Source organism: Geospiza fortis, unplaced genomic scaffold (assembly GCF_000277835.1).
Source record: "Geospiza fortis unplaced genomic scaffold, GeoFor_1.0 scaffold10, whole genome shotgun sequence".
NCBI lineage: Eukaryota > Metazoa > Chordata > Aves > Passeriformes > Thraupidae > Geospiza > Geospiza fortis.
Genome location: NW_005054326.1, coordinates 1,971,543 through 1,993,449, shown reverse-complemented (window position 1 = coordinate 1,993,449; position 21,907 = coordinate 1,971,543). Strand labels below are relative to the sequence as shown.

General features: G+C 41.3%; 1 protein-coding gene across 2 annotated transcripts in view; it reads left to right on the top strand.

Annotated features, from left to right (window-relative positions):
• WNT7B (Wnt family member 7B) overlaps positions 1-21,907 on the top strand; it is a 101,105-nt gene that overhangs the window by 47,519 nt on the left and 31,679 nt on the right. For both annotated transcript variants that reach the window (XM_005421037.2, XM_005421036.2), the window contains exon 2: positions 9,818-10,044. In XM_005421037.2, the coding sequence (XP_005421094.1) occupies positions 9,818-10,044 (227 nt within the window). The remainder of the gene's footprint in view (positions 1-9,817; positions 10,045-21,907) is intronic.

Sequence of the window (21,907 nt, the reverse complement as noted above, 5' to 3'; positions counted from 1 at the left end):
GCAAGTAGAGCTGCATGACCAGGAAAGCACAAAGGGCGTCAGCCATACATCTAGCACCTTGAAATCTCTGATAAACCTCTTGTGTTTAGTAAGGCGGTCCTAAAAGCATTTTCCTTCCTAAATCAAGGCTTTGCAGGAGCTTAGCTGAGCTATGCAGGCTGAAAGGGGCTTTCAGGGCACTTTTGCTTGAAGTTTCAGCCAGCCCAGGGAGGTCATTTAAAGCTGGCTGTCCAGCCCTAGCACAAACCTGTCCTAGGAGCAGAACCTGTACCCAGGCAATCAGCCTGTGCCAATCTGAGCAACCTGCTCCAGTGAAAAGGGAGGCCCTGGCACAGAGAAGCTGGGGCTGCCCCATCGCTGGAAGTGCCCAAGGCCAGGTTGGATGGGGCTGGGAGCAACCTGGGATAGTGGAAGGTGTCCCTGCCCATGGCAGGGGGTGAGACTGGTTGGGCTTTAAGGTCCCTCCCAACCCAAACTCTTCCATGATTCTGAGGAGCAGGATCTGTTTCTTTTTGAGGTGATGTGGAAGGTGCATCCACCCTCCTGTCCTTGGTGCTGGAGGTGGAGAGTAGCTGTAATTCAACCCACGTCTCTGGCAGAGGTACCTCTGCACCACGCCCTGCCTCATGCAGACACACCACCCGTGTCTGGTGGGATATTGCAGGTCTCCTGTGAAGGAATAAACTCTGACATTATTAAAAAAAATATTTAAAACTCCACAGTCTTCCTCATCCTAACCTCTTCATGCTAAACATGGAGAGGTCCATGATTCCGGCTTCTGGGACTTTGTGTTTCTTTTCCAATTTTTCCCACATCTTGAGAACAGCACAAATGTGTTCTCTGTGAATGGGTGTCACCCCAGCTACTGTTGTTTGAGGGAAAGGTGAAGGTGGGTAAGTGAGGAGGAAAAACACAAGGGCTCAAGGCTGCACAACCAAACTGGGACTATTGTCAAGGCACCAGGGATCTGCCTGGTCCCACTTGGGTGGTGCCAAGGATGTGCCCAGCCCTCACACTCTTCCTCACCTGCTGCACGCTGGAGCAGGAGGAGCTGCCCTTCTGTCTGTCATCCCAAAGCTTCAGCTGTTGTAGAGAAACATCAAAAGAACTCATCCTGCTCCTTGTAGCCCCTGACAATGGTCTTGTCTGAAGTGAGGCCTTTAGAGCAGATGAGAACAACACACACTGCTACTGGTTTGAGTAATGCTCCCATTCCAGATGTAGGAGCCAGTAAGTAAACCTGACAGGACCAAATCCATGGGGTTTTTTGCTTTAATTTTGTTTGTGGATGTTATTTAATTCCATATCCTGACTTTTCATGGCCTTAGGAAAGATTTACCACCATGAAAACAGTGGTGAGGGAAGGAATAAAAGAAATAAATCATGGCTCATCATAGTGGTGTATTCAGTGGATAAAAATTCAATGTCACTGACAAAGAATTTAATTTTTTTTCTCCTGCTGCTAATTCAAGACTAGTAAATCTTGTTTTATGGTCATGTATCTGTGTCCAAATAGCAGCCCTCAGTGGTCATTTAGTCTGAAGTTCATTATGGGAAGGGACAACGTGGCCTCTCTACCTTAATAATAAAAGAACATCTGAGACAACTTTGTATGGCTTTTCAGGTGTACCTCAAAGCTCTATACAGATTTTGCCTCCTCGTGGTTAACAGACACTGCAATGGAGTCTCAACATTTGAACACAATACACTAAATTCTCCAACATAATGGCTCAGTAGACTTTCAGAATTTATTCTCATTGGTTGCTCAGATCCTGATGAGCTCCTACCTGAACCATGACAGCAGTAAAGACAGCTGACTTAATTTTGTGAAGGAAGAGTCTTCCTCTCCTGTAGACCTACTATTACACGTTTTCCTCTTTCAATTTTTGTATCACATCCATGAAAGCCCTATGCAGACAAAGCATAAAATTTAAGATCTTTCAAAAATGTTTAATGAAAAATATCACAAAGCATATATTTTAAGATAGATTCCAGTAACAGTTCACCTTAAAAATTTTAAAGCCACAAGGCATACCTGGCATTTTAGAATGAGCTAACCTACAGATAGCTGCTTCTGTGTAAGACATCTGTGGTAGGACTGTGACAGGCTTTCATCAGATCTCACAAATTAAGCAGGGTATGGTCTTGATAAATCTTGGACTTTGCCTGAAGACTACCTGTTTTTTTTTTCCTCTTAATCCATTCCCCAAACAGAACAGACTCCTAAACGTTTGTCAGAGACAAAATATGCACTTCATTGAAGTTTAATTAAGGCTTGGCATTGATAAAGCTTGGAAAATGCCCACTCTTATGAATATGCTGTGGGTGATTGGAGAAAGCTTATTTGTTCTTATTTACTATATGAAAAACATGGCAAAACTGCGAACTTCACATATAGAAGTGTGAAATTTTCATTTTTCTATGGTACTGAACTGTTTCTGCATAGACACAGAAAATGTGTGAGTTATCTCTTTTGGCCACTTTGGTATCTCAAAGTTGCATTCCATGCCAGGAGAGCTGCAATATCCCACCCTGGTTATCCTGCAGGGTAACTTTGCTTCCCACAGTGGTGGGTTGCTGCTCAGCAAACAGCTCTGTGCCTCCTTGTCAGATATTAGTGGGGCTCTTTCTGGTACTAAAGGGAGCCAGAAATGGGGTGGAAGGCAAATTATAGTGTTAGATATCAACACCAGCTGGGAGTGCTTAAGGGGCATCTTGGCATTGAGGAATGGATTTTGTTGTTTCTGAGGGTGGAAGTTGCTTGGTACTCTGCAAGGCAAGGCATGAGCATGTTTGCAGAACTGGACTGGTAGGTCCCCCTAACACTCTCTATAGAGACAAAAGAAAAAAGCTGTGTGAGACAATCAGTGTTTCAGTTTGATTTCTAAATCTGATAAAGCTCTGTTTGTAAAAGGAATCAAATAATTTTATATCAACACCATTTTTCATTAGGCTTATTCAGATAAGTTCAATTGCACCATGTATGTCACTACCTTCATCCCTGACAAGACCAAAGCAGGAATATTCCAGCTTTCCATGAATTGCCCAGGAGAATGCTAGAATTGCTACCTTCCTGCAGCTTTCAAACACTGGCCTATCAGTTTTCTCTGGTTTGGCAAAGCAAACACTTATTGAAACACAAATTCCTTTGGAATTTACCACACTTCAGATATTTTAACACCCAATTTTATTTTTATAAATTTTTATATCAACAGGATGTGTTTTCCAGCATATAACAAGATGCCCCCAGAGTAAAGTGATTTGAGACAAGAAAGAAAACCCTCATTACACAGTAGTTTGCCATAAAAATTCTGGAGGACAGTGAATGTTCAATGAAAATGAAAATGTAAATTTGCTACTGTGGCCTTTACAATAGGATACATGAGGACTGTGAGGCATTTCTGTTCTCCATGAGCCTTTTGTTGGTGTAAAAGAGTTGAATACAGGTAACCTACAGATGTAACAGTCTTCAAGATACCCTGCTGTTACATATCAATTGTTGCCTTACTGAAAAATTATTAAAAATTATTGCAGTGGACCAGTCATACAGCAAATAAGAGATGTGTCAAAATCAGATTTCTCCAGGAATTTGCAGGAGGCTGGTGCTGATTGCTGGTGCTGATCTGTGAATGGCATCCCAGGCAATGTCTCCCCTCCTTCTGCTGAAGCCTAATGATTCACAGCAACCATCCCAGCTGGCAGGGTGTGATCCAAGGGTTTGCTGGTGCTCCCTGATCACTATGGCACAGAGGGATGGGGGGCATGCCCCCACTCCTCTCTCAAGCAGGCATTTACCCCAAGGCAGGCTCTGCCCTTGTGTAAGCATCCCTCAACTCACCCATTCCTCCTGGCCATGCCAGCAAGCACACTGCACAGGATATCAGGCACTTTTTTGGGTGAGCTCCTCAGAGAAATCTCTGCCTTTCATTTGGTGGGAACAAACAGGTCTGTGTGCAGCCCCCTGACAAGGTCTGGTGTCGAGATGACCCTGAGGTGTTAGAAAGTCTCTTTTACCCAGTCCTGAGACTGAAGAAGACAGAATTCCTTGGCTCTCGTTCTCAAGGTTGTTTATTTGCTCTTATTTAATACATTGTCTTTCTGACCTGCTGAGATCTGTCCAGCACGTTGGTTCATGGCACACTTACTGCCTTGGGGTGGTGTTATCTTTTTATACTAAAAACTACATGTACATTACTTGCAATAATTCTCCAATACCCATCACCTATGTTAGACAGTGAGTTTCTACTCTAAACCAATCAAACAGCGTCACCATCCCAGCAGAAGATGGAGGACAAGAAGAAGAAGAAGGAGAAGGACAGGACATGCCCAGATTCCTCCATCTTGCCTCTTGAACCCCCATTCTATAACCCCCAAAATTCTACTTTTTCACCCTGTGATAAATTCACTATCATTCTACTCGAGCCCTTGTGGCTTGTAAATCTTCACACAAAGTTGGTAATTGTTTCCATGGGCTAAAATTGAAGGCACAGGTGGTTTTGACTCTGTGCCAAGGTCTCTGAGCCCCTTGCCAGGGTCTTGAGTCCTCCAGGGCAGTCAGAGAAATGTCTTGGGTTCTGACAGCCCCCAGATCTGGAGCCCCAGCAGAGGAGAGAGCACCACAGGGCTGAGCCACGCAGCCTTGCTGGGTTTCCTCTTCAATCACACGTGTGCCCAACATTGATTTCCCAAAACCAGGGCGGAAAACAAAACTGAAAGCCTAAACAAATGCATATGGCATTCAGAGCCCAGGACACTCCTGCCAATTTCTGCAACTGATACGCACTCAAAATATTTACTAAGGAATTCTTAATTAAGTCAACCATTTGGTAGTGGTGTACGGTTTCAGATGTGTCGCAATGTCACCACAAAATACCTCGGTGGCTCCTGCTAACAAAGAACCCACTGTGTGGATTTTTTTTTTTGTCAGAGATGGTGGGGTAAGTTTTCTGTACAGTGTGCCAAAAAGCTGCACAACTCCTCTGCTGTTAACGGGGTTCGTGTGGCTAAATGCCTTCATTCCTCGTTGAAAACAAACCCCCTGCCCAACAGCAGTTTCAGGTGAATATCAGAAAGCAGAGCTGGGGTGGGATCACAGTGGCCCTACAGTTGCCTATCCAAGGGCTTGCAGCAGGGCTGGCTCGGAGGGAAGTGTGTGCTGTGCTGTTGTGCAGTCAGGAATGCAGGTGAGGGAGGGTGATGGAGGAGAAGACGTTCTTGACACCAGCCCTGGTCTCCAATAAAATGTAATTTGCCCAGGGAGCACAGACTGGCAGAGAATTTTTAAAGCAACTTTTTATTTTTTTTAATCCAAAGTTGATGGTTAAAATCAATATGATTAAGTGTTTCATGTGTATGCAATGTGTTGTTGGGTTAATCTCTTCTTTTACATCTTTTGTCATGTATTTGTCAGAATGGTATATTAAGCTCCTAGGAGAAATCTCAGGACACATCTGTGCCTGTGCAGGAGCTTGGGGACAGCTCCAACGATTGATCAGCTACTGCTCTTCATCTATAAGTAAACAGTTCTGGCTCATAATTTTATCAAAATTCAGATTATTTTCTGAATTTTAAAAATTTAATTTAAAAAGAATTAATTTTTTTTCTACTCATGTGCTTGTACAGCTGTCCATTATAAGGATTTGCTTTATATATTTTCCACTCGTGCAAAGACTCTGTAAATGATGAACTTCTTATATGTAAAATTAATCAGATGTTTCAAGGGCATGATAATATTTGAAGTCAATGAAATGGCTCGTGCTCAAGTTAAGTGAATACTTGTTTTTGCAAATATAAAATGGAGACTCAAGCAAGCCAACCAGGAATGAGGAATACATTTCTCTTCCAACAAGCAGTTCTTAAAACTCAAGTGGCCTTAGTGCTTAATTTCTGAAGCATTTCACAGACCTTTACTTTTATGACTCGCTTAGAATATCTAATAATTTTCATTGCACTTTGTGAAAAGGGGAACTGGAATTGCTTAGGTGCTGCAGAGGAGATACAACTGTAACAGGAAATACATTTGGAAGGAGAAATTTCTCTTTTTGTGACAGGATTCATCTGTCTTTTCATAAGTTACCAAGCATTATTTCAGAAAATAAGCTGAAAATTTTCTCCCACCGCCGTGTTTTTCTGCTTGCCGTGACACAGTCCTAGTTATTTTTTCAAATTATAAAAACCCTGATGTTTCAGAATTCTTATGCAGAAACCAAGCCTCCCAAAATCTTGTTCATCAGGTGTAATTTGATGGAAGTTTGAACTGCAAGGTCCTATCCAAGCACAGATCTGATGGGGCTTTTTTGTTTGTTTCTGTGTGGGCTTTTTGTTTGTTTGTTTTTGTTGGGTTGTTTGGGTTTTTCCTGTGTTGTTTTTTTTTTTTTTTTTGGGGGGGGGGTTGTTGTTGGGTTTTTTTTTTAATTTGGGCACAACTCTGTTTATAAATATTGCTCAATTTCAGTGCTGGTGTTTCCCTTGCATTAATGGCATAGGCATGAAGAAATGTGAAAGCTCTCCATATGCCAGGCACCAGTGCCAATTCCTTAGGAAATGTGCCATTATTCCACTCACTCTGTTCATCTGGATAAGCCATGTGGATGATGTTTAATGGAATAGCCCATGTGGATGACCCAGCAGAACGCTCTGAGCTGTGTGGAGACTGTTGTGGTGCAGGATGGTTGCAATTACTGTAAACTGCATCAGAAATCTTAACAAAATGCCACACTCAGGAGTTTCTGGTGATAAGAGTCAAGGCAATTTGCACCACAGAGAAAGATTAGATGAAAGAAGATGCCAAAATGTGGCATGGAGGATCTGCCTTTTGACAGCTATAAATTGAAAAAAAATAAATTTAGCCTTCAACCTGCCAAGGGGCATGAGCACATCACAACCCTCCCAAATGTGTGATGGATGCACAAACTGAGGGACGCCACAAGAAATAGAGGAGAGGAAGCTTGAAATGCTGTTGGGTGCATTTCTTTAATAAAAATAAAGCTTTCCAAAACCTCAGTTTCATGATTCAGCATTTCTTTTGGCAGTGTAACAATTTAAAAGTAGGCTAAACAAGTCTGAGGGAATATGCTGGTAAGTTCAGGCCAGAGAGGGGGAAGTTTCTGGAAGTAATAGAAAAACCAAGACCCCTTCCACCCCCAATAATTGCAGTTTAATTGTTATAATACATTTCACAAGCACACAATAATTATAATTATAATAACAAAACACCCTCACAATACTTTCTGAAGCAGGTATGGTTGTGCTTATTTTCTGGATGAATAAACCGACCCACTGCATTAAAATACTTTGACCAAAGCCTACTCCAAAAAACAATGGGAGCCCAAAGAATATATTCTTTAACCTAATTATGAGACAGCAGGGACATGTATAAAGGAAGCAACTTAACTGAAAATTATATGTTTAGAGGCTGTGGCCAATTCTTGCTTTCCTTTGTTTTGAAAGTTGTAAGGTTTTTGCTGCTCAGCTGAGAATAGTTAGTGGAAACTGTGGAAGCCCAGCAGTTTAAACAAAAATGATGTCAGGAAGTTATTGCACAGTTTTTATCAATTTTTTAATTTTTAAAAAAGTATTTATGTAACACACAAATAATTTTTAGGTGTGTGTTTTGCTAGCAAGTTGGTGGCATAGCCTCAGTAACTTGATGACCATCAGGCAGCTACAAGACCAGAACTGTGTGTCTTGTGCATGTGCCAAGCATCAGATGGAATTTTGAATGCCTTGTGCATGTCTCTTTCTTAGGAGGCAACCACAGATTTGCTCAGGGCTAGATTTTCCTGGAAGGGTCAGTGTCTGAAGCAGCAGTGGAAATGGGTTTCCAGGTGGGAAGGTCTTGCAGGAAGCCTGGGCACCTGGTCTGTCCCAGGGAAATGGGCAAAGCCAGGTGGAGGGGATGGGGCAAGAATGGGGCACAGCATTTTAGTATCATTAAAGAGCCTCTGTTTCTGAATTTGACACATTATCTATTAAGGGAAAATGCTTTCCTTTGCACTTTACTGCAATATTTTCAGAATGTCCATCCTACTTTGTGTGGAAAGTGAATGAAATTAGAGAGAGAAGAGCTCCATGACCTTTCAAAGAAAATAACACTTTTACTTTTCAATATTGAAAAGTGTGTGATTAAAAAAAAAAAGAAGAAGAAAAAAAGTACTGATACTTTCCTCTGTGATTTTCATTAGCTTTTGAAGCTAACATAAAGCTCATAAGCCACTGTAAAGAGAATCTTGTCCCTGTATCAAACATAATACTTTTTTAAGATTATCACATCTCTTGGAGAATCCTAATTCAAAGACATCACTATTTAAATTTTATTATTTTTTTAATTTTAAAGAGGAGAAACACTTTTTGCCAGAAAAAAACCCTTAGCTCAAAACCTGCATGAATCTCAGGGACTCTGGCTCCTGTTGATGCTCCAGCTTTGTTGCTCAGCATCCAGAAAAACACAAAGCTGCAGGTCCAAGCACTCCTGCTCCAACTCTGGGAGTGGTCAGGCTACAACTACTTTTTGTTCTTTCTTCTGTTAATAGGCAGAACAACAGGGCATGCACGTGCTGGGTGATCCCTTATTTCTGTGTCCATAACCCCCCTGCGCCGTCATAAATAAAAACCTAGCAGTGGTGAATTTCTCATGGATTGTTAACTTTGGAAAAAGTGCAAAAATACCTACTAAAGGCAGAGTAGATCATCATGGAATTTCCATTCCACAGGAATAGCAGTATTTCACCCTCCTTGCTCTGGCTTTACTGTATCCTATTGAAATGACAAAATGAAACACTCTGATTTCATTGAAACGCAACATTTATGTAATTTTGCAGTTTTCTTGTGATGAAGTTGACAAATTCTTATATAATTCTTTAATTTTGTTTAGTCAGCATTTCCCCAGGGGAGCATTTCCAGTGGGAAATTTTTAACACTAAGGTGAAAGGCCTAGGCTGGTGTTCAAGGTGGGAAGTAGGATCATGGGCAGTCAGTCTGCTTGTCCAGAGCCAGCTGAAGCATCTCCTCAGGCTTGGTGGATATTCAATAGATGTGACCAGAGGCATCACTGAACACGTACCCATGCTGTCTTATTTTTTTCAAAATATTACCATTTAACATGTAGGCTATAAAGATGTTGAAAAATGAGCCTGTGAAGGTGTTGAAAAGGGAGCTGAAAAATGAAAAATAAATGTGCTCAAGTGAAAACATATGGCAGGTGCAAGTTATATGCAAACTTCTTAATGGATTCTGAAAATATACTTGAGGAATGAGAACTGCAAATGTTTCTAGCCTGGATGGCACATATTAAGGATAACTCCTATGTGCTCCATCATGTTTGCCAGATCTAAAAGCACAGTTATGCTGGTGAACTTCATTAATCATTCAATACCCTGAGCATAATAATGGGCAAGAGGGTTGGTAGTGTCAAGTCATTTTCTAAATCGTGCTTAACAGTTCCAAATGAGGGGTGAATGAACTGGCTGCGGTAACTAAAACACATTCTGAACCTGCATTCAGAGATTTGTGGATGATCGCTTATCGCTATATTTCAATTTTAAACGAGTCTTTCTTTCCACATCTCATAAGCTGATGTCTCTGTGTAGGACTGGAAACAAAAGTGCCCAAATTCAATTTCTTTGTTTCTTCTGGCACAAACCAGACCAGGAATTACTGCAAGGTTTCCAGGCTGCTATACTAGACCAGAGACAAGTTGGCATAATTGCAGGAACTCAACCTCCGACCCTTCCCCTTTTGCACAGCACCGCGCCAGCCACACAGCAGCACCTGCTCACCTCAATTCGGTTATAACGTGTCTTTCTGCTTTTTTCTTCAGAGCTTTGTCATCCGTGGTGGCTTTAGGAGCTAATATAATCTGCAACAAAATCCCAGGCCTGGCCCCTCGGCAGCGCGCGATCTGCCAGAGCCGCCCTGATGCCATCATCGTGATCGGGGAAGGGGCACAGATGGGAATCAATGAGTGCCAGTACCAGTTCCGGTACGGGAGGTGGAACTGCTCTGCTCTGGGAGAGAAAACAGTCTTTGGACAAGAGCTTCGAGTAGGTAAGGGTGTCTCTGTCCCTACAGTGCTGTAGGGATCTGTTTGGGATGGTTTTCTCTTACCTTTGCTGCAAAGGTTTATAACCCTCGGAGCTCAACAGCGATGCTTCCAGAATAATTGTGTGTTTCCACCCAGTGAAAAGTCACTGGCAGGAGACATGGAGTCTCCAGTAATCTGTAGATGAAGTCACTCATATCTGTGCAACTTCAGACCCTGCAATGGCCTCAATGCCTGCACAGCCATCCAAGGTCACAGCCCATGAAAAGAGTATTTCCAACTGTTGTCCCGTTATGTGTTATCATGATAACTGCGGTGAATATTATGGCCAATCAAAAATTCACTAAAAGCAGCTCAGAAAAAAATCCCTCAGGATGGATAATTCCAAACAGAAGGCCGGGAAAGGGAGGGGGACAACTTATGAAGGAGAGATACTCATAAATACCAGCGATTCTTGCTCTCTTTGTACTGGAAGCAGGTAACATTGTCAGTCCCCTCTTGATTTCATGCTTCAGCTGCAGGCCTAAAAAGACATGGGAATTGGGCATGAAAGATATGTAAGTCATGGAGGAGTGGTTTGTATCTTATCATACATGCTGAGGGGGTGTCAGCCAGTAAATTATTCTTTGTTCAGACTTCCCAGAAGCTTAAGCAATGAAAGAGTCTCAAATAATTGATGGAAGTACTGTGCATACAACACCGGCCTTCCAATACGTGGCAATGATACATTTTAGTGTTGCTATCACACTGCAAAGAAAATACTGCAAGTGATTTGAGGCAGGAAACATAGTCAAAGAAAATAATACATGGCCTTGGCCTGACAAGCTGCTAGCTGGCAGAAGTTAAATCAATACCTTTTCATTTACCCTATGTCTGGTATTATTTCACAGGGGAGATTATGTAAATTTTTTTCCAGCACTGAGGTCACTATTTTCCTCATCACCCAGCTGGGTATCCTTAACTTATTCCTGACCTTTTCTCTCTCCCTCAAGGGCTGCCCACTCTCCTGTCTGCTGCTCTGGGTTGGGATAACATGTTGTACTGTGTGGCTCTCTCAAGGGAGAGAGCGGTACCACTCAAAGTGATACCATCCAGCTTCTCAGGGGGTTGTAGCCTATTCTTCTTGTATCCCATTTTTCTTTGGGTGATACCTCTTACATTCAATGGTTTGGGTGAATCTTGTGCTTCCAATACAGCTGAGTGTGGTTTGACATAAGATCTCCTTAAAACTGTATGAAAAAAAGGCATTACATTTAATTTCATGTGTGCAAAGAGGTGTTGACTCACATGGTGCTCTGGTTGTTAGTGGTGATCAAGGTGTCAGGGTTTTTTTCTGACACCCTTGTGAAATGAAAAAACTGAAGTATGTTTGGGTCAACAAGGGAACTGAATATTTTTTGAAAGAACATCCAAATCTGAGAATCTAGCTGAGGTCTGGGTGTTTTAAGGACACAGTGGTTCAGCTGTGAAGTGTTGTAATGGAATAAATCCATTGGCATTGGGCAATTGACTTACATTTGCAGAGGGGCTGTCATATTCTGTGAGTTTTACATTACATTCTCAAGGCATCATATTCAGGGACTAACCTAACTTTTGACTTCTACCTTCAAATTTAAATGAGCCAGAAAAAAAATCTAGTGACTTTTCTTGACTATTAGAACCATGGTCTGGTCCTCCTTGGCTGGTATTATGTTTGCTTTCAGTTGGTAAGCAGAATTACGTTGCTGTCAGAAAATATGCATTTGACAAGCATTCTGTGCTTCTTCATGCCCTGTTTTCATCTGCCAAAGCTTGCAGGCATGCCCTGACCTTAGATAAGTGAGTTGTGTTACCTTCTGTGAGATCCCTTATGGCCTGAGAGGGGCCACTCTGGAGGGTTGTACCAGAGTGGATGTCATCACAAAGCTTTCCAGTGAAAAGGCTTTCACCACTTTCACCACTTTCACCACTTCACAATTTCTGCTCTCCTCTTCAAGCTGAGGATCTTGTGCTGCCTCACCATCTTCACCGCTGTGCTCATGGGTAGCAATCCTCTTCACCAGAGGCTCCTTTCATCCTCCAAAACTTTGCAAGTGAGGGCAGTTCAAATGCCTAAAGAGGACAAGTTGTAGATTTGCTTTCAGTCTCAATGTTTCTATGCAAAGTAAAAGAGCTACAAGGAACAGAAATTATTTGTCATTAGGATGGACCAGCTATCAGGCTGGTCAGACTATACAAGGTTGGAAAAAACCAGGGTTTTCTTGAGCCACTGTTCAAGCCATATTTGCCAAAATGTTTGCCAGATTCTTGACCTGTTCACTGAACCTGGGTGGTTCCTTGCAAGTCTGAAATGACTGATGTGGAATTTGGTGGGTTCTTTTATGGGTTAACCCAAACACAGATGAAACTTGGCTGTTGCAGCTGAGTTCTGCTCTGACATTTGTTGGGTGTGAAACCACACAGACTCTAACAGTTGCAGAAGGTTTGCATGACCCCTTCCAGCCGAGCCAGATGAGTTCCATGCAGGTCTATAAAGGATCCCATAATCCACAAGTCTTTATTTCTTTTTATTACTGGGGCAGCACCCAGAGATGATGAGGTCAGTACCTAGGAAAAGGATAGGGTTTAGGAAGTAGTGTTATTACACTAGCAAGGGGGAAAAAGGTAAAAAATGGACCAAGATTTAAAAACCCAACTACTTAAAAGTACAAATATTCACATGTGTAACAAAACACACCCGTGTCTGACACAGAAACACCAAACCAGCCATTTGGTTCTTCCTGAACACACTGGAGGAAGGATTAAAACTAAAAAAACGACAGGCATGTTTTTCACTTCACCCCAAAGGAAAGGTGTTTGTCCCAGAAGCCCTTGGGGAGATGAACACTGAAGGTGAGTTATTCAGGTCTCAGGTAGGGAGGGAAAATGGGCAGTGATAACAGATTAATCACTCTCTTGCTGCATGGGAAGGAGAGGACCTCCTCTTTAGCCACTGACCGAGACTCCACCAGCACACTGACAAGTACAGAATTATGTTTATTCTAACTTATGTTTTGATGCAACACTGCCCCTTCAGAATTCAAAGCAAACACTCACCCAACGTGAGGTTTCTCCAACAGATGTACATCTCTTTCTACCACCACCTCTCGGGTACCTTTATGTGCATGTCTTCCACCCTCCACCAAGCCAGGAGACATGACACAGGAGCACATGTCCCCCCTGGTGATTTCTAGGGATCCTACTGTGCCAGGAGAAGTCCTCAGTTTATTAGCTAGGTTTTAAGATGGATCAGGGAAGAGTTATTTGTTCACAGAGGTACTTCAGTGAATGAGGGCTGCGCCACCAATACAGTACATGGAATCTATATTAAAAGCAATTGAAATAGTCCAGGGGATGGAATAACAGTTGTAGAAATCATGGGGCATTCGTGTTGGTGTGAAAGATTTATAGCAGCCAGACATAAAAGTGACAGAGAAATCTAAATTACTAGCATGAACAAAGGCTGTAGCATGGGATGAATTTGCCAAGCATTGTGTGTGCATAGCTTATTTTGATAGATTTACAGCTGGGAACTCTTCCATAGTCATGCCATCCCCAAAGAAAGTCAGTCCTGCTCTTATTTTACTCATGCTGTCCTTGTGCATTTTTGTATTTGTCACCTTCCTGCGTTCATCCCTAGTTTTCAGGCCAGCTTCTCACATACTCTTCTGTACTCTCCATTCATTCTTCTTGCTTTAAGCCTCTTTAAAGATTGCCTCTTAAACAAATGAATTAAAGAATTAAAAATTAGATATTTTTAAACTAATTAAAAACCAATTATACATCAAATGTTTTTACTGGTAATCACTTTTGAAAGATAATTGCCCTTTTAACAATTTGAAAGCAAGGACCCTGATCTGGAAGAGTAAAGCCTCTGGTCCTGTCAGGTTATTGGTACAAAAGAGCTCCAGCACTAGGTCTCCATTCCCCCAAATGATGGGCAGAGCAATTTGTCACTTACACAGATCTGAAAGCTGCAGATCATGAACAGCATTGAAAGCAAAGCACTCCCCCCAGAAAAGTCAGCAGTGCAGGCTCTGCAGTATGAAGTCTGAATCAATAACAGAAATGAAACCTACTGTTGTTCTTTGACAGTGGATTATTTTGGCTGATCATTTGTGCATTGACCCTTTCCACTGGAATGCTTTAAACTGAAGTGCTTGTGAACAGGCAGCTCTTACCAGTGCTAAATCCAGGGCAAAACTGAGCCGTTCTGGGGTTTTGAAAAATATATCTGTCAAGATATCCAAAGTGATCTGTACCTGTCTCCTTTCTCAAACTCATGATGTGGAAAATGAGCATGATTTAGCAATATTTGGCTGTCTCACTGGTGCAGCGATTTGGAAAATCATTAAATTGGACAGTTGACAGGGAAATATTAACAAGTAGACCAAACCCAAGGGAGTTCTGAAGTTGATTTTGTTGTTTGGGGTTTTTTTTTTTGTTTGTTCTTGTTTTGTTTTTTTGGTGTTGAATTTTTTTTTAAATTTAATGACTTACCCTTTGTTTTGATCTGTAGTTTTCTGGTGTGTTGAAAGGATGCATCTGAAGGGGAGTTACAGCTCTGCTTGCCAGGGGAGGTTTAGGAGAAGAACATCTTGAGAAATTTCCTGTCTCTTTCCATTCATTTAACTTTTGATCCACTCTCCAGGCAGAAAGGGGGAGGGATAGGAGAAAGAAAACCCCTACAGTTTAAGCAACAAACAAAATCTGTGCACGGATTTTATTAACTCCCAGGTGAAGGAGACTTTGGGCAAACACAATCAGAACATAAACCTCAATGTCACAGCTCTCTACAAGCATGCACTTGTACATGTGCACACATAAACTGGGAAGAGGATGGATAATTCCAAACAGAAGACTGGGAAAGGGAGGGGGACAACTTCTGAAGGAGAGATACTCATAAACAACAGTGATTCTTGCTCTCTTTGTGCTGGAAACAGGTAACATTGCCAGTCCACTTTTGATCCCATGTTTCAGCTGCAGGCCTGGAAAAACATGGGAATTGGGCATGAAGGATATCTATGTGATGGAGTCATGGAGGAGCAGTTGGCATCTTATCATACATGCTGAGGGGGTGTCAGCCAGTAAATTATTCTTTGTTCAGGCCATATATAGGCTAAATTAAATTTGGATTCCACATATGAATCCAGTCATTTTTATTCTGGGCTATGATGATGGTTTAACCGAGATGCCAAATGTTCATAAAAACTTCCTACCAAAAATGGGAGGAGTAGAGAGGCTCATTATTCTCCAAAAATGGATATTTGGGTCCAAGCAGATGGATTAATCTAGCACAGTAGTGTCTAGTGTGGTATGAGTTGGCCAACTTGAGAATCTTGGCTTTCAGTGCGAGCAGAAAACTTGGGATACATGAAGACAGGCGGCATTCTTAGGAATGCTTTACAACCATAGCTGTGCTTTAATGCTATCAGCAAGTCAATAAAGGGAACCATAAATGAATCCAGACAGTTTGCTAAAGTAAGTACATTGCTAGCTCACTTTTTGCCTTTATTTTCTCCTGCCATTTCTTTCTCTGCTACTTTGTGTTCTCATTTTCAATTTTTTAAAATCGATTTATGTTGTTTGTTATATGTTTGTTAAGGCTTAGTAATATCCATATATCAGGTTGACTGTATGTTTATTATTCTAACATGTGCGTATTTATTATGGGAAAATCTATCTTTACGAACTTGCACTATATCCAATAAAAACAATATGGGGGAAAAAGAGGAATTGTACAGCTGGAAACAATTTGGAGGGGGAAAATGAGTTGGAATTAGATTATTTTAAATATGATACAGAGCAGGGTACACACTTCACCGACGGAAAGGCAGTAATTATCTTTGTCATAGCAGTAGGTGCTATGATTGGTTTAGGCATTTGTCAGCTATGGGAACCTCAATTGCACAGTGGCTTTTGGACCTAAAGTGGAAAAGTTTGGGGTTTTTTGTTGTTGTCGTATAGCACGGGCCCAGACAACAATGTTCTTTGAGCATTCAAGCAACAGAGCAGAAATAAATCTGTTTTCAGTAATTTGAACTGGATTTCTCTGTTGGTGCTAGGATATAGTAAAACCCTTCCAGTGTGAGGGGTGGCTTCTGAGGGCATGGCATCAGCTTTCAGCTCCTGGTGCAGCAGGCTGCCTGGGATTCCAGCAGAGACGTGCACAGGATGCATTCAATAGGCTGCAGTCTGTACTGAGGATGTGTGCAGCTCCAGAAGATGATGTAGGACCAAAACAAACTGTGTCTTTATTGCTCACGTAGCCAACTTGGAGTGACTGCTGGTGCCCATTTCCCAAGATGCCACGTGGAGTCATTGCATTTGCCCATTTGATTTAGTTAAACTATGAATACCATGGCAAATTTAATGATCTTTGGTTCAATCAAGCATAACTTACTAGAAGCACAGCGGTGCATAATAAGTTGTATATTTCTTGGTTATTTGGAGAGGGAGAGTTTTCTCATTATTAGCCTGAATGAAAAAAAATAAAAATACATGCATGATGAACCTCCACCCATAGCAGCTAGGTAAGTGGCAGGCAGTAAAGAGATAAAAATCTGTGGAACTCCTCCACATGTTCATTTTGCAGGAAAGATTTATCACCCTCCAAACAGTCACTGCAAAGCCTCTCCTTAAAACGTCTCAAACAGCACCTTTATTTTCACAACTCGTATGTTGTTGCTGGAAGAAGAAACTAAAATATCTTTAACCTTAAGGAGGTTCAATCTATTTGTTCTCAGTTATTAGCTATATATAGTAATATATATAGCTACTAAGTGTAATAATACATATTATATTATATATATAGTATAATAGTATTCTGCTATTATATAGTATTATATATTCCTTATAATAGAAGGATTCTGGTGTGTCAGGGACTGTCCCACAAGTTGCCTTACAGAGGTAGAAAGGTAGACAGGCCATGCTGCAGCTGAGCTGCTCCACCCAAAGCCCTGTGTGCTGGTCTGAGTTATTCCACAGGCAGTGAGAAAAGTCCTCAAAGGCAGCCTGCCTTAGCAGAACAGTTTCCTCAGTGTACTTCATCTCAGCTGAAAGCTAAGCACTGGGGAAAAGGGGTGATAATGCAGCAATAACAGGGCAGAGTATGTGAGAGGGCATTTCAGTTTGCATTATCATCTTTGGGGGAAGTTGAGGAGTTGGTTCAAACTGTTCACACTTTCTTACTGTTGAATATTGGATAAGCTTTTCACTATCACAAATAACAAGGTAAGACAGTAACCCAAACCAGAATAAGAAAATAAACCCTCCCAGCTGGTGGTAGCTGAGGTTGTGAAGGAGCAGTAAAAAGGTTATGAAATCCTGAAGGTGCTAGGAATTTGTACTTTTAAAACTGAGGAGACAGGTTATTGTGGGAGTGGTAGGTTCAGACTCTTAATGTCTGTCACTTGGACGTTTTTAGAAAAAGAAAAGTATCTTTTTGTTCTAAGAAAGTACTGTTGTTTTAAAGAAATATCCTATTTTGATAGGATAGAGGATTCCCAGCTTGGTGAATAAATCTGAACATTTTTGTGTGATAATTTCTCTGTGTTTTAAAAATTTCTTCGATGTCAGAACCTCAAAATGATTCAGGGAGGCCTTAGTAATGTTTTCAAAATACATTGTAAATCATAGAGGAAAAGACAAACATAAATGTTTGGATGAAAATATTTACCATTTGTAAATTATGAGTTGACCGAAATAAATTTTTTTTACTTTACTAGAAAAACTGTCAGTTTTCCACATTAATTTTATAACCTTTATTTCTTTGTCTCCCTATAAAAGAAATAAAAGCATATATAGTCTGCAGCATATAATAATTTCCAGCCATGAACAGACAGATGTTTATATATCTCAATTTATCTTCTCCACTTCCTTGTCTTTTTGTAAGGTTTTACTGTTCAGCTCAAGTATAGCTCAATTGTATTTTCTTCTTCCCTCAAGGGTCCTGTGTGTGAAGAATAGTATAAATTCTCTTAAATTAAAATGTTCTTGTTGCCTTTTAAATATTTACCTATTTGGCAGCAGACTTTCTTTAAAAGGCAGATATCCTTATTCCAAACACAGCACTAATATGGTAATACAATTACTTGGTGAGCTGTGTGTGGCTTGCAGCTGGATGAGGAATGGTGGTTACTGATCTGAATGAAATCTGGAATTTCCATTCTGAGGAAAGGGCTTTCATTTCATTCTGTTTCATATAAAAGTGAAGATTTTCTTGGAACAGGTGCTTTTCTGTAGACATTTTTAAATTTAAATACACTGACATACCTGACTGTGAGCAATTCCATTTTTGTTTTCAGAGCACTTAATTTTAAATTTGTTCCATGCATTGCTGTAAATTAATGCCAAGAACTGTAACTTGGGAGACTCAAGTCTCTGATCTCCTGAACTCTTCTCTCACATGCTTCCATGAGTATTCTGGGATGTAAGGGCCCATGACACTGCACAGCTTGGTAGGAAACATAATATAGACCAACACACTGTCTTCCTGTGACCCTAAACCTCAGATCTCCTGAAAAACCAATGGACTGACATGGGATAGGGGTTTAACACATCATTTCCATGGTTCAGAACTAAATGGACCTTTTTATTGTATGGAATTGCTCCATCTAAGTGTCAGTATGGAAAATAAATATTTTTTGGGGCAGAGGGGTGGGTGCTCATAAGTTTTGGCATTTGATCATCCTACTTGTGTACTTAGGTGTGGTGGAAAGGGGGCAGGAACATGTGATGGGGCCTTGGGTCTGTGATGATCATTTCCTGCTCAGCACTGGTCAGAACAAAAATCCTCCTTTTCTCTATTAGCTTTGTCTGTAGCTATTCAGGGTAACATTTTCCATATTGCTTTTCTGGTTTCCCTTGGGATGAGTCAGTCAGAGGTCCTGTGGAAAAGATAGTGTACAAATTCTAGGCTATGGTTTAGTTGAATTCTGTACCGAAGTTTGGACACAGGGCTAACTTTGCACACCAGCTTTAAGCTTGGCATTTCCTTACTTCCAAGTGCCTCCAAGGAACATTAATGTTCATTTAGTGTTATTTTTTAATATTTTTATTGCTGAGTATAAATGTTCCATAGCATGCTGGCTCATTAGTTACTTCAGCATCCCAGTCCTGTTGGTCAATGACTTAGAATGCAATGCATGCTTAAGCCAGGAAGGCAAATGACATTAAAAGTCAAATAAAGTGGGGTTGGGCTTCATCCAAAAGGACAGGGGCCAAGTTCTTGTCCTATTGCTGTCAGTAGAAATTTTGCCACTGGTTTCACCAGAACCACTAAAAACTCTCCTGGCTTTTGGTTATGAGCAGAAGTTGAAAGTGAAGCTGAACTTCATAGAGGGACTCAGCTAAACCCCAATTAGTTAAATGACAATCAACCATACAACATTTGACTTTTTAAGTACAGAGCAACTTTGCAAACAGGCAGGTGCCGCCAAGCCTTGCCATGGCAGGGGAAGTTCTTTATGGAGGGTGACAGGGAGTGCAGGACAGCACCTGCTGGTGTGGGATGCCTTAATAACTTACGGTTCCAATGACTCTGGAGATTCCCTGAGCTTTACTACTGCGGTTAAGTGTGTTGTCAAAATCTCTTCCCTAGAATTACAGATGATAGGTTTGGTCATCTAGGCCAACCTCTACACCAAGCAGGACAGGCTAAACATAACATTAGGCTTCAGAGTTACATGTGTAGCAGCATCCCTCCCTTTCCTCCTCTGTTCTTAGGGATAGGTTCTGTTTGGTAAACGATCTGTTTCTAAATTGAAAACTTGAAATGCAGAGAGAGGCACGTACAAACATTACAAAAAGCACGGCGTTTGTTATCTGCGCATTTTGGTTTGCAAACAAATATTTCAGCATTCAGGATTAGACCACTGATCCATGCAGTTTGCCATCGTGCCTCCAGTCACGAGCAATTTCTTTTCCTAACAAAGTGGCTGGTGTATTGCAAAATATTACATCTGACAAATGCCTCATTTTCTAATTGACAAAATTTCCTTCGTGCGTATCATGCCTGACCTTTTAGCACTGGATTAAATTGTGCATGACTGTAGTTTATTTCTTACTGATGTTCATATTGTGAAGAATAATATTATTGTTACTGATAGAAGAGGAAAATTAAAAAAAGAACTAAAGAAGCAAGCAAGAGGACTCTATAATCTGTTATTTGGAGACTTGAAAAAAGTGAATCTAGCATTCTAAGGTAGTCATTCTCTCAGTATTCAAACTGGGAACTGACTCCAGCCGTGCTTATTTTACCCAATGCATGCTTAACTTGAAACCCTCCATTGTAAGTGCTATTAAAGAGGCTTTGAAAGCCTCCTTTTAAAGGCAGAACCAAGTGGTTTGCAGAATACTGAAGTCACAGTGAAAGCCAGCATGCAAGAACAAGCCAAGGATGGGTCCTTCTGCCCATCACAGATCCACTTGGAGGGGATCTAGGGGACTGCTTTTAGCCACAAGTGTAATTTGCTGCTATCTATAATGCTCTCTCCACTGCAGAGGTTCAAACTCTTATTCTGGAATTGTGTGAGAAGGATAATTCCCAAGAATTAGCCTGTGTTAGTTAAATGGGCTTGAATTACTGAGGTGTTTTTTTGGTTTGCTCTCACCCCAGATATCTCTCACTGATGCACTGGTAGAAGGCTCTGCTCTCTCTAGATGGGAGCTCAACAGACATGCATGGCACTGCTGTGGACTTTAGAGCTTTATTCACATTTCTGAAACAAAACCAAAAATTACTCATGGACCATGACTTATTTTTACCTGTTCACTCATTTCTTCACCAAAATGTGGAGCCTCATATTCTGTCTGATTCAGCCTCCAGCCACCTTGTTCAGGAGAGATCTCAATTTTCAGTCCCATCAGACATGGTCAGTGCAACCTCACAGTTCCTGAGGGGAATGGCACAAGAGGTTCAAGTGGTTTCTTTCTGCTGCTGAATTAAAGGTCTTCTGACAACAAAGGCAGAAAAATGAGGAGCCCCTTTCTCATATCTTTTCTTTGGCCCAGTTTAACATCACACAGCTCCAGGCATTTGCTTGAGATATCTGAGATAGGAACCTAGTCGGGCTGTTTTCCTTGTATGGTCACAGAACAGGGAGAAACACTTCCAGAGGGTGATTTGCATCTTAATTTGACTGCACAATGGTCCCTGTTGCCTATCCCGGGAGTTGAGACTCCCTTAGTACCTGAATTCTAGTTGTGTTTGAAATTTTTCCATCTCTTTGTCTATAGTTCCTCAGGGGAGCATTTGGTCCTCTCACAAAGCCAAACCTGCTCCCCCACATGGCAGGAAACATGGAAAATTGATCCCTATTTAAAGTCCTACCAATTCTCAGTACTCAATCACCAGTAGTACCTGCAAAAGTTGTCTTAGCTGAGGACTTTTAGACAGATAGTGGCAAAACCCAAAAATAAATGCTGCAACCACAGGCGTAGCTCCACCGCTGCTCTTTGGAAATTTAAGAATTGGGAGTCCAAAATTACCGCCAGATGGTGCACCTATTTAGCAAGTGACAGAGACATGTTCCACAAAAAAATGGAAGCCACAGCCTCCAGCAACCCACCAAGTAGCTTCCCCTGCTCTTTATTCTCAGTTGTGATATAAATTGAATGTGTTTGAAACATGGACCTGCTGGTCATACTATCCTGTTACATTTAATACGGAGTGTGTTTTCAATCTTTGTGATGGAAACCTTTCAACTCTCTGGCTAGGGACGTGAGGAAGTGGAAAAGAGTGCAGCAGACCTATAAATGCATATGAAGGGAGAGGGAAAGAAAAAGGGATGGGCCACAAGCAGGAAAAATCAGTAATGGTGAAGGGCAATGACAGGATCCAAAATCCAA